This window comes from Mus musculus, chromosome 19 (genome assembly GCF_000001635.26).
Source record: "Mus musculus strain C57BL/6J chromosome 19, GRCm38.p6 C57BL/6J".
NCBI classification, from domain to species: Eukaryota; Metazoa; Chordata; class Mammalia; order Rodentia; family Muridae; genus Mus; species Mus musculus.
The window spans coordinates 28,304,090-28,317,656 of NC_000085.6; the positions used below are offsets into that span (position 1 = coordinate 28,304,090).

General features: G+C 42.0%; 1 protein-coding gene across 4 annotated transcripts in view; it reads right to left on the minus strand.

Moving 5' to 3' along the window:
- Glis3 (GLIS family zinc finger 3) overlaps positions 1-13,567 on the minus strand; it is a 421,415-nt gene that overhangs the window by 45,239 nt on the left and 362,609 nt on the right. For all 4 annotated transcript variants that reach the window (NM_001305671.1, NM_175459.6, XM_006526984.4 and 1 more), the window contains one exon: positions 13,165-13,324. In NM_001305671.1, coding sequence (NP_001292600.1) covers positions 13,165-13,324 — 160 coding nt within the window. The remainder of the gene's footprint in view (positions 1-13,164; positions 13,325-13,567) is intronic.

Here is a 13,567-nt window from a genome sequence, read left to right on the forward strand (position 1 = left end):
GGAAGGGAGTGAGGCCTGCAGGGGGACTGGCGAGCAGGCAGCAGTACGTGCCCTTTACTGTGGCAACTGTGTTGTCCTGGCTGTGGATAACGTGCCACCAGAAGATTTACTGTGTCTGTGGAGACTGCTTCGCTCTCCTGTAAACCTGTGTTTAGGGGCATTTATGGCCTCTGAAAAGCCCTAGCTCCACTCTGGCCTGTCCTCACCAGAAGGGAGTCAACCTTATTATCCCAAGATGGTGACTCTCACTTGTAATGAATGTCAGAGCCATGTTGGGCTCCTGAGAAATGACATTAATTGCTTGGTGACTAGCACAAGGGGAGGAAGTCTGGGCTGACCATTCATCTCTGGGGCAGAATTTCAAGGGTCAAGGCACAGAGGAGCAGACTAATCGATGAGACCAAGGTAAATTGGCTCTCAAGGAGACATTAACAAGAATTAGAGGGTCCATATGAAAGGTGAGCTTAATCTTGTCTCTCTGTCTCACTCCCAGGAGGAGAAATTTAGAGTCAGGAGGAGTTCGAGAAACAGGAGGCCGTGCACACAATGGGAGCCCCATGGACCTGGATTGGAAGTTTAGCCCTAGAGATTGCCAAGTGTTTCTTTATCTTAAAAAGGATAATACTTCAGAAGGCTGCACAGAGAAATAGAAATATATACTGTATTAAAAACCCAAATAGCATTTTGGGAGATGTCCCAGCAGTTAACTTTATTTGCTCTTGAAGATGACCCAGGTTTAGTTCCTAGAACCCACATGGGGACTCAGAAATGTCCGCAACTCCAGTTCCAGAGAATCGACACTCTATTCTTGCTTCTGTGAACAACGTGTATACGGTCCACAGTCATACAGACATACATGCAGTCGAAACACTGATATACAGAAAATAAAATAAGATTAAAAGAATTAAAATCACATAGCACAAAGGGTGAACTATGGGTATATGCTTACAGAATGCTCTTATCATGTGACAATATTACTACAATTAATACAATCTTAATAGGATTATGAAATCACAAAGACACGAACTGTTCCAAAATGGTAACTATGTAATAACACTTTCCTATATAAACCCTGGATGAAAAGAACTGCACATAAACTGTGCACTGGGTCCTTCACCACGAAGGAGTTATGCATCCTCTTCAATCAGCTTTTTATTGTTCAGTATTTTTTATGTATACGGTACAAAGTGTTTGAGTCCCAGAACAAGTCCTGATAGGGTTAAAATGTTCTTTACTTTGAAGGGGTAATACACACCTTTGCAATACAACCCATAATACATTTCAGCTTAGAAGATAACAAGTCATTTTCATGCATGACTGCACTTCGTTAAGGAGCGAAAATGGGCTGTTACTAAAATGTCAACACAATTGTCCCTCTTGAAGCTTAGTTTATCTTGAAGTATTTTACATTTTCAGTGCTTCCTTTTTGTTTGTTTCTCCTCTCCAGGAGCATAAAGATCCAGCCTTAGTTAATTTTCAGAATTCAAAGAAAGACTTCCCTTTAGACATGCTGGGGAAAACAGCCAATATTGGAAGTGTTCAGATATCTGGTCCCCAAGAGTGAAAATTTAAGTCCAATACCATCTGCCGCTCTTCACAGTACACCTCAAAGCAATTTAATTGCACCGTCATCCAATGGAAAACGCCCTCCTGACCTAAATTCACACGCCAGAAAGAGTTTTCTAGCAAGGAAAATGCCTGCCAGGGTAATTTGCTAGGAAGGCTGTATTTGATTCTAAAGTTAATTGGAGAATGGGAGAGACCCCCAGTTTATGCTAATCCTTGTTGCTGATGAAAAGGGGATGTTTCCTGTTTCCTGTTCCCCTTTTCCTTTCCTCCTAATGTCAGGGCATTGCCCTCCCCCCCCCCCCCCCGCCTCTCATCAGGAAGGGCATCATTCTGCATCCACATTCCACCTGTGTCAGGAGAAAGCCACTTCTTAAGAGTTTGCACATCCATCCCTCTAATCTTTCCCTTCTCCCTGTGGCATGAATAATTTTAATATTGCCAATCACTAAAAAAAAAAAATCTATTCTTCCTGCCTGTCTCACTCCCCGCTCCACTTTGCAGTGTGGAGTATCATTATCCAGCAGTCCTGATAAGAGCATAATGAAACAATCCCTTCTCAACCGCATCGGGTGGCTGTCACACTAAAGTGACACCACCCGTACATCCCTGACATACTACCCTCAGCTAATTGATGGCAAACAATGGAACTGTCTCCAGTGCTCTAAGACAAAGGAAACATACACGTGTCACTTGACAGGAGAGCTACCTGGTAATGGACAAACAGATGTGTTAGGAGGCTGCTGGATTTAGGTAAGCGAGGGCACAGTTCTGAAGACCGTAACTATTAGCTTTGTGCTTAAGAGCGCTGTTGTTCACTGGGGAACAGAAATAAATAAGGTAAAATAAGAATGTATTGATGTCTGGACAGTTACATGAATATTCAGCTTCTCTTACAAACAGATATTCTCCCTAGAGCTCCAAACTTCAGCATAGGCAGCCCAATTACATTTCTAGCTCACACAGCTAGATTTACCACCAGGGAAGAAGTTATTAGTGCTTGGTATAGAGTATACATGCTTACAAGCCTTTCTGGGGTATATCACGGTACAACTAGAAGATATGGCTGATGTCACCCACATGAATGCCAAAGGTTACCATCAAACATTCTGAAAAATACAGGTGTAATTAGCTTCTGTTAGGGAAAGCTCCTGGCAAAAACATTCTTTTTTGACTCAAACGGATTCATTCTGGCACTTCGCTGGGGCCAACATTTCATGCAGCCTTCTTAGACCTTTCCAGACAATGCATGACACATCAAACCTCAGATCGCAGACTGTGTTTCTCCTAAGTACCACCCCTCTCCTACTTAGTCGCCCTACCTTGCACAGAGAAGTCAGTAGCCCAGTGTGAACATGCAAACCATGCAGCCTTCTCTTCCGGTATCCACATTTCCTCTCTGCCTGTATGTTAGATTTTCACCTTCTTTCCAGTCAGAGAGGAAAGCAGAAAGCAAGAAGGTAAATCTGGCATGGCTAGGTGTTCCTTGTGGCAATTAACAAGTTCTCCTCACCTCTGTATGTGTAGTAAAGCCCGACTTATTCATAAAGAATAATAACCGTTTTAGTAAAACACATTGAATCTCCTAACCCGTTGCTATACTTTCCATGGCTATAACACAAAAGATGGGATGGTGAAGACAACCAACCTGGTTTTGATTGGTTCTTCTACCTGAATAAACTGAACTATAGACTCTGAGGAAACCTCTCTTTCCTAGATGTATAGAAATTAGTAACAACAGCCCTCTGCAGGGCTATTATTACTAGCCTAAGGCAAAATGCACAAGGAAGTTGGTTTTGTTTGTGGCCCTTCCTTTTTCATACCTGTTCTTACAGTCTTTCTTTAACATCTATTTTGACTCACAAGCAGATATTCATTTTTTTTTTATCATGAATTTATTTTCACATACAACATTTTGGGCAGAATTTGATTTAGCGATTTTTCTTATCTGAGAACAGTTGTCAGTTATACTGACTTCAAGGTCTACTGTGAGTCATATTATGTTCTGAGGATTCAGGTTATCTTCCCTGTTGGAATATGACCAAGTGGGCCCCTCAAGTGTGACGTTTCAATTCTTGCTTTACTCCTGGGAATAAAGATGTAAACATCTAAGAGGGGCTTTGGTTTTAAGGAACAGCCTATGCTCTCTAGGGTCTAAAACCCCTCCCCTTCTAGGAAGAACAAACGTGGACAGAGTGATGAAAACATGGCAGCCAGGGCATCCCATGCCAGCCCACCCCTCAGATCTTCTAGCTGATAACTTCAGGGATTATTCTGTCTGAGGGCCTCTAATCTCAGATCCCCAGAGATCATCCCACAAAAGACGAAGAAGAATAAACTTAGTCTGCCTCCCTTCAAGGTTTTACTACCATCTGCCTCCAGTGATGAACCTCACAAAGCTCTGTGGAAAGCCATAGGCTGGGAAACATCTGACGCCTTCGCTAAATCTAAAGACTATATAGGCCCAGGCCAATTCCTAGGTGTTATGTGCTCTTAACTCCTCTTATAAGGCATCTCTGCTGTAATTAATTTAGTTCAGTTAACGTGCTTTATAGCTTCCTCCATTTCATTTGGTCACTGACAGATGTTCCAGATGGAAGTCTGAAGGTGAGGTCAGTAAACCTGTTTTGGAAAGGACCAGAGAGTAAACGTGTTAGGTTTTGTAGACCAAAAGCAATGCCCTCCCCTCCATCCTCTCTGCAGCTGTTCTCATCCAGAAACTTACTTTTTTCTGCATTTACCTTTCAATTTCTTAAAACGACCATTAGTTCTCTGGCTATGCGGGAACGGGAGGCAAGGCCAGATGTGGCCTGCTGGGTATTTGCTGATCTCTGGTGTAAAGAGAATTACTGTTGTATAACAGCTACAGAGAAAACACCCGTCACAGTATGATTAGAAAAATAGGAATTATAAAAACTAAATGTGATGTAAGAAAATAACCAGAAATAATTTTATAGGTACTGTGGACTATGTTTTGAGGTAAATGACAGAGCCTTGAAGAGACTATTTACAAAAGACATCAGGAGAGAACAAGGCTATACCTCATCAATGCCTAAGCAATGGCTGTGTGAAGTTGCACTGGCCCAGCCTAAGTACAATTTCCCCTTTTCTATACCTGCCTCACCTCACAGGTTCACTGTTCATTAAGTCCATTTTTTTCCAAGCAGGCATGGTGTTGGAACTCTAGAAGGCCAGTTTAACTAGACTTACACTCCGTGGTAATGGGCCACAGTCTAATGCAGAGATTTGAAAGTGGGGCTTAGGGCCTGTAAGCTCCAAGGTCAAATCTTGTTTTGGCCTCTTGGAAGAAATTCTGTCTCTAATCTCTAGAGGGGATGCTGGTGTCTATTACAGAGGCCAACATGGCTTATCAACAGTTCCTTAAGCTTTTGAGCAGAGAGGGAGGGAAGGAGGGAAGAAGGGAGGGAGGGATGGAGGGAGAGAGGGAGGGAGGAAGGGAGAGAGGAAGGGAGGGAGGGAGGAGGGAAGGAGGAAAGGAAGAAAAGAAGGAAAGAAGAGCCACTGAGAACCTACAAGTTGCCAGCAAGCATGACAAATTCTTTTATGTGTTTCATTCTCACAGAAGCCCTGTGCAGTCACCATTATTACTACCACCAACCTAAAAAGGAAAGTCAGTTCCCCTAAACACAATACCCAGCAGACAGGGAGCCAGGTTGAGGCTTTAGATTTAGTTCCACCATCTTTCTGCATGACACGTGGTCTTTAAAGCAAAGGCAACCACACCACTATTTTTGTATTCAAACCCTAGTAACTATGAAAACAAAATTTTGACATTGTGAATCTGGGGCTAATTGCCACCTAAGTGATGCGTTTCTGATCCCAATTTATTTATCTTTAGAGCAACACAGTGGAGGTTCTACATTAAAAACTAGGCAAAGTGCTGGAGTATAACATTTAAAGAATTCTATCTTAGTTTTCTTTTACTCTACTAAATGATACTGAATTTCTTTAAGCTTCCCCCCCCCATTTTTTTCTATAAACAACGCCAAAAAAAAAAAAAAAGAAAAAAAAAAAAGAGGACGGCAAGTCATTTGTGCACCTGTTCCCCGTGCTTTTGTTCAGAAGCATAATATCCATTCCCTAGGATTTGAATACAGCAATAATTAGCACTAACAGATGTTGAACGCTTGCTGCCTCCTAAGAACTCTTAATGTCATTAAGTTCAGCGATCAATCTCAGTAATGGGAAAGTCTCCATTGGTGGCAAGGAAGTGTTTCCATTTGGGAATGTGGTGCCGGAGCAGGTTGGCTTCCTGGACAGTAAGAGAGATGTGTGTAAAACATCTTATCAGTAAAACATATGTCAGTAATGACATATGTTTGACTTTATGAAGAAGACAGGGGATATTCATGCTTAGTGTTTGTAGAGATAGAACTTAAAACTGCCTGAAAATTCAAGCACAGTGGACCCGAAGACAGACACCTCTGTCCTGTTGACACGGGCCAGCAGGTTAAAAACCAACAACAACAAAAAACCCATTTCTCATGACAAATATCCAGTCCTTAGATATGCTTGATATCAAGCCAGGCGTGATGATATATATGTGGAATTATTGAAACTGGTGAGGCCGAGGAAGGGGGATTGCTGTCAGTTCAATGCTAGCCTGCTCTACATACAGAGTTCTAAGACAGCCAGAGTTACATGGCAAGACACTGTCTTTAGGGAGAATGGTGGAGCAAGATAAAAAAGTTTAAAAGTTTGGTATAAACCAACCTGGGGAAGAAATTCCTATGCAAGCTGATGATAGCTTGTCTCCTTTAGTAGTGACCAGCTACTTTCTGCAGCTGTTCATTCTTAAAAGGTGGAAGGGATGACTCTTAAGACTTTCAGAGGAGAGGGTCCAGTGACACAAAACCTCTCATGCCATAGGCTATGATTAGGTATTCACAGAAACACTAAGGTTAGGCTCAACTCTGTAGTTCTAAGCTGACAGACAGACAGACAGACAGACATTCAGATGATACACAGACAGATGACAGATAGATGATAGGTAGATGATAAACAGACAGACAGACAGACCAACAGATGAGTAGCCACATCCACTAAGAAAGAACTGGGCTAGTGTACAAGAAGATAACCAGAGTCTAGTTAGAAACAATCTTGAAAGTGAGGCAAATAGAGTCTCAACTCAGGAGGAAGACCAAGACTCCAGAAGGATACTTGTAACTTCCACTAGTGTGGGATGGAAGGGTAGCAGTGGCTCAAGGCATGGTTGGGCACATGAATGGGGCTGATCAGTCTATGATGAGAGCAAGGAAGGCACTGTACGTGCCAACCCGAGGCAGAGCTTTTGGCTAACACAGAATGGGTACATGCCGCCATACTTAATCTCGCTTCAACCCTATTACTACTGTAAAGTATCTCAAGTTACATGTTATCCTTAACCTTTCTTTACAGTAGAGTCCATACAACAGTAAAAAGGAATTCTCACTATGCCTACAAACACCAGAAAATATAGTTCTTAAGAAAAGAAAACCGTTTGTGCATCAGACAGGAGACTAGCTTCCTTTTTCTTTCTTCCCTTAGAGGCTAAAGCCGATGGAAACAGCAAGTCAGAACTTTGGACCTATTTATTTATTTATTTATTTATTTATTTATTTATTGGGCCTATTTATTTATCTATCTACCTATTTATTTATTGGACTTATTTATTTATTTTGGACCTATTTATTTATTTATTTATTTATTTGATTCATTGATTGATTGATTGATTGATTGATTGATTTATGGCTCACAGCCACAAAAGGTATAAAGTATTTCTGTTCTGGTCTGAATTTCATCTTGCCATCCATCTGTTCCCTCAGACCTGCTTGAGACAGACTGCGAAGGAGAGATAAACGGCCCTCCTCATATCCCACATGATGACAAAATAATATTAAATCAGTAGCGGGTGGGGTAGGGGGGATAAACGATAATACAAAGACAATGAAGACCTTCCCTAGTGGGGACAACGCCACAATTGGCGAACCTTTACTTCTTTGTCTCCTCTTCCAGGAGGTGTGCAATGTTTATATAAACACTGGACATGTACCTATGACATCTACCCCTGGTCCCCAGTCATGGCCACACTGTCTACCATGAGCTAAGCAGCCTTCTCTTCCACCTGGCTCCACTGTCACTGCCATGATCTGCTCCAGCTCGAGGACCCAAGAGGTTATGTAGCAAATGTTCTGAAACTGTGAGCTGTCTTAAGTCCTTCCTCCTTTAACTGTCCTCTCACAGCTATCCTGATGACAGCCATGTCAAAGGAACCAATACCACACTTTCTTATTGATGGAATGGGAGCGGTATGTAACTTCCAGCTCTTACGAATTAAACTGCTTGTTCATGTGCAGAAACATGTTTTTACAGCAAAGACTTGTGCATACTGGAAAACTGAGTGAATCAGCTTAATCTTGCAAGAGTACAAGGGAATACGCAGACAAGGGAAACGCAAGCATCCAATTTAGCAGTGTGTAAACATATAAAGGTAGTAACAGTTATAACAGCTCCATACGTGTCCCTGTGACCTGTGCTGCCCGGAGACCTACATTTTAATTTTCTTCAATGGAGTGTGTATGATAAAAGCTCACTTTTAACTGAAAAAAAAAAAAAAAACAAAACCCAAAAAAACATTAAAAACCAAAAATCAAGTGAGCCCTTTAGAGGATCCCACAGTGAGCAACCCAGGTGTGCTACAGACTCACACTCTACCTGTCCTCTATATATTCACACTGGGTTTTTGATAGAAGCCACACCCACATATATTGAGAGTCAAAACAGTGGGTTCCAAAGTGAGCTCCTGGGATGAGCAGCGCTCTGCATAGCCTTAGGTTAGAATGATCTGGCAGAGATGCAAAACCTTGGGTTTGCTCAGAACTCCTGACTTGGAGAACCAGGGGTATGCTCAGAAAACTGCATTTTTACAGGGTCTTCCACTTACACACACTGGTGGACTGTCTCAGGGTTAGGGAGGATGCAACTCTACATTAGGGACATTAAAGGCCACAGAGGACAGGCTTACTCTACGGTCACAATCACAGGCAGCAGATGCTCTACATCAGTGGTTCTCCTAATGCTGTGATCGCTTCACACGGTTCCTTATATTGTGATGACCCCCACCCCACACACACACCATAAGATTATTCATGGCTACTCCATAAGTGTAATTTTGGTACTGTTATGAATCATAATGTAAATATCCAATATGCAGGATAGCTGATATGTGACCCCTATGAAAGAAAGGGTCCTTCAACCTCTAAAGGTGCCAGGACTCTCAGTTTGACAAAGTGTTATGGATTCAGATGACAGCTTGAGAAGCCAACAGGAGAGGCATCATGAAAAGCACTGCCAGATATGTCCTTCATGGTCCTTTTGTCTCCATTCCCTCTGTCCACCCTATTCCAAAGTTTCTCCCCTTTGTAAATTCTAAGCAAAACAGTGCTTTCCAAAGATGATGCAAGACATAGTTATGTGTTTTACAATGCTCTGTGTCTTTCTGAAGACTTAAATGTAGAATTATGTTCATCTTCTACAGCTCTTTCCTATAAAGTTTAATTTACTGGGGAATCTGTGTGTCAGTTTAGAACCCTCTAATGAACACCCCGCAAATTAACAACCAGGTTTTTTTTTGAAAAGAGACCATGGGAGGCTCTTTTATAGAAAATTATATCTAGCATTTACAACTTTCTAAGAAGCAATCCAAAGACAGCGAATATACTCAATTTAAGAATGTAGAAAGTATATTAAAACATGTAACATGAGATTACACTAAAATGAAACACTATTCATTTTATATAAAGCATGTTAAAAAGTGCTGTTTATTGCAAAAACTGGTATCATCACAGACAGGAGAAAAAACTCCCTTCTCCTAGCAATATAAAACTTCATAAATTAATTTTTATTTTCCTTTCATCATGCTTATATATGATTATCAGAACAGAGAGCTCTGTCTCCCTAAAAAGCATAAAGTTACATTAAAATATGAATAGTTCAACAGGACTTACTAGATCTAAACATAAGGATTACTTTACAACCTGACAGAATCAGTACCCATAAAATCCCCTCAATCTTGAAGGTCCCTCTGGTTCCTGCTGCAATAGCTTTCCATTTCATCGTAGTTTCTGCGGGGCTTGACTGTCTCAACCATCTCAGGCAAAGGCCTTCATTGTCAGGAGCATCTCTTGCATGGGTATCTGTTCATCAGGTTGGACTGGAGGATAAGTGAAGGGGATGCAAGCAGGCCTCATCGCTGGGTCACCTGACAGCCTTCATTTGTAGCTTTAGCCCCACTGATCAGCAGTTCTGAGCAAGCCCCAAGGATTTGCGTTTCTGGCGGGTGATTCTAATGTCTAGCACCAAGTCTTCATGACTGAGCTCATAGGTTCACTAAGATCAACTCACACTGAGACCTCAGTTAACATCTGTGCTTTAGACGGAGCCAGTGCCTTTTAGACACACATGGGTCAGATCATCTGTCTAAGTAGCATTCTTTGTGTGTGGAGCCTCTGCTAAGCCAGCATGGGTTCATTTGGTCCATGCTGCCATTAACACATGAAATTTAGACTTGCCTACTTCATTAGCACATTATAGGAGTTCAGATTTCTACCGGTCCTAATGCTATGAATGTGGCATTCACACCTTGATTTACTGTGAAATTCTAACAGATTCTCAATAAATCACCTGGGATTTCCATACTGACCTAGGCCATAGTCTCTGAAAAACAAAATAGAAACTATCCATTTTCGGGGCTTTCTGGCCACTGTCCCTGCCCCTGGGGCCCACTCAGCAATAGGCCTGGGGAACCCAGGAGTCCTCCAACAGTGAGAAAGTAAACAACACAATTTAATACCGCCCTCAGCATGGGTTCAGGTTTATTTAATCCTTTCAACCTAGAACACTATTTTCTCTGACAAAGATAAAAGTCTTTTTAGATAATCCATTCTGATCAGCCACTGTCTTATCAATCTAAGAAGTCTGCTTCAATAAAGGAAGTAGATACTTCAGGACATATTGGATTTCTATGTATCACAATTGCCATCTTCCCTGCCCATCTTAAGGCCATACAAATGAATCCTGTGACATCTGAGGGATGATGGAGCTCAAGGCTGTGTTTAAGGGCTTCCTCTCCCACACCAACATACATTCAACAGGTTCCCATAAAGATATTTTGTGCTAAATCGTTTCTCTGGCAACTAAAGGCATACATAGCTCATAATCATTATGTAAGTACTTTCCTGACTTACTTTATCTCCCTGATTTTTATTAATAGAATCTAAAGAGAATAATCAGGTATTTTGTGAAGTGCTGGTGATAAAACCCAAGGTCTTACACATGTTACACAAGCTAGGTAAGTTTTTTCACATTGAACCATACCCTAACCATCTCAAAGTATTTCTGCCACTAAGACAAGTGTTAAGACAATCAAATAAAATTAACAATTCAGATTTCACATCAAACTAATTCCAGCATGCCTTTGGCATGTGCCATGGACTGGTGTGTGTCCATAGACCTTTAGCCCATATACAGCTAGTGTGCACATACACTCCTCATACGTGCATGCCAAGAGCTTAGCAAAGAAGGCATGTAAGTTTGGTTTTATAGTTCTTCTCCATGTGTGGTTCTGCCTCTGAGCTTGTTGCCTATTCAGCAAATCAAAAGGTATAATCAATTATTTAAAACAATTCAGAAGGCAAGAAAGTGCAATAGCACCTGAGGGAAACAAGCATAAAGTAAGGAGAATAAACTTTGACACTTATGAGCCACCTGGAGAGATAAAATCCCAGGGAAATGCTGGGAGGGCGGCACCTACCTACATCCAGTGTTCTCGGGGGCAGAAAGTGCCTGCCAACTGCAGGATGAGGCACTGATGGCTGCAGCGACTTACACTGCTTTGCCTGGCATCACAGCTCTTCTGCTACAGCTAGAGGCTCAAAGGCAAGAGCTCAAGAGCCTTCTGAGAACCAAATAAAGAAAAGCCTCACAGATGACAAAGCCACTTCAAACTCAAACTAAACCTTAAGAAGTTGAAAAGTCTAAAACTTTAAAAATAGTACCAGACATGTAAAAAACGTACATCCAGTCCAACACGAGAGCTGAAAATGAACTGTTTATCAGATGCATACAACATAGACAACACTTTCCATAGCATCAGGTGTCATAGCAGGGAAGACGTGGGACAAGACTGGCCAATCCCCACAAACTGCTACTATTGTATGTGGGTTTCCTCAGTCTCCCTGATTAGCGTTGACCTTAACTTCTGAATTCCAGATCTTTAGCAAGTTATCTTCATTGGCTGAAAAAGTGCAGGGATGGTGATAGTTTGTTTTAACTATTCTATCGATTCATTTGGTGAGTTAGAATAAATGTTCATGTGCCAGCAATGTGCAAATCCAATGCTCCTGGTAAAGAAAGCTATCCATGTCTCCTCACTTATGTCTCATACAGAGGTTTTCAGTATGTGTTGGTGGTGTCCAGGGGCAGCCACACACATTTGATGATGTATCTTTTTGCATCTTTTAAAGATTTGGTCAGCCCTTCAAATAAGTTTTAATCAATCTCTCTGGATTTGAAAGAGATGAGGCTATGCTGGTTCAAAGAAAAAGTCCCCAAGCAACTGTTAAAGGTACCTCGATGCTGGCACAGTGCGACTAGGACTATTTTGATGACTGATGCTCTTGGAATGAGCATCTTCCTAATGTCCTTGTCTTCTGTACTGGATCATCTTGAGGACTGTCAAACTTACAAATCCACACAAGCATATCTTTCTCCTACGCCACTGGAATGCATCAGTAAATTCTTCATTCTCTATGCCTTTATTAGTATTTCTCAAAAGAAAAAAAAGAAGATTGCATGCTGCCAACCTGGCTATGGATTGAGATGCAGGTGGGAGTGAGATCTGCAAATTACCGAAAATGGAAACGCTCATTGTCTAGAATATGGTGTGAATGTGACTGAATTTCAGATGGGTTACAGCAAGAGTTTTCTGCATGTAAAGTAATAAAACTCATTATGTTTGCTCAAGTACTCTACCACCATGGAGTCTAGAAAATACACCCAAGCTGCAAGCTAAGGCAACCAAATTAAAACAATGAGTTCTTGCTGCATTAGAATAGTCTTTCCTTTCTTGTTGCAACCTGCAATTTTCTGAATTTAGGGTCACCTATGATTCAAACCCAGGTAGAAGACAGGAGATCTAGAGTGTCCTCCCTTCCTCTCCCTTTGGTTGGGAGACATTAATGGTTATTCTTACAGGTTGCTTTACTAATGTGCAAGTTTTTATAGCAACCTGGGAATTCCATTTAAACTGGAAAGGTGATAAATGCCCACTATTCCATTTAGAACCCACTATTCCATTTAGAACGTAGTCTGCTGCCTGCTTCAGGGCCAACCATTTCCTTTGAGTCTAAATCAGCAAGCAGAAGCTTCCTGGGAGGAGTGGGTGCTCCTAACTTCTGGCAGAAGTTCAGAACTAGATGAATCAATGTGGTATTCCACCTTGGTTTTTATGAGGGAAAAGAAGGGCGCAGGAGAACAACTACAGCTCACTGACACCGCAGATGAGTCTCAGGCGAACAAGATTTGCTGTTGCATTCTTACCTGAATAGAGTTCAGCCCCAGGCCCTGGCCCAGGCCCCGGCCCTGGGGAGTGCCCCACGGTATGATCAGCAGCATCTCCAGGGGACGTGGCTGGCTGCAGGGGCTGCACAGCGAGGCAGTCTGTGAGGAGATCTGGATGGAGCTCAGTGCTAGACCGTAGCTGAAAGGAGAAAAGAGAACAAAGTAGAGAAAGCTGATCCTGAGAGCATCAGTCTGGAAAGGCTCTTCTCCCCTAAGTGTTTATGCAGTTCAATCCACAAATATTTATCAAGCATCCATGGAGAGATAGGCAGAAGAGGAACACAAAGCCAACAGAAGGGTCAGTTATCTGGCCCTAGCGCCTGGTGGGTACTTTAGGAGACACGTGGCTTCGGTAGGCTTGCCCCTAAGACCTTGATAGGTC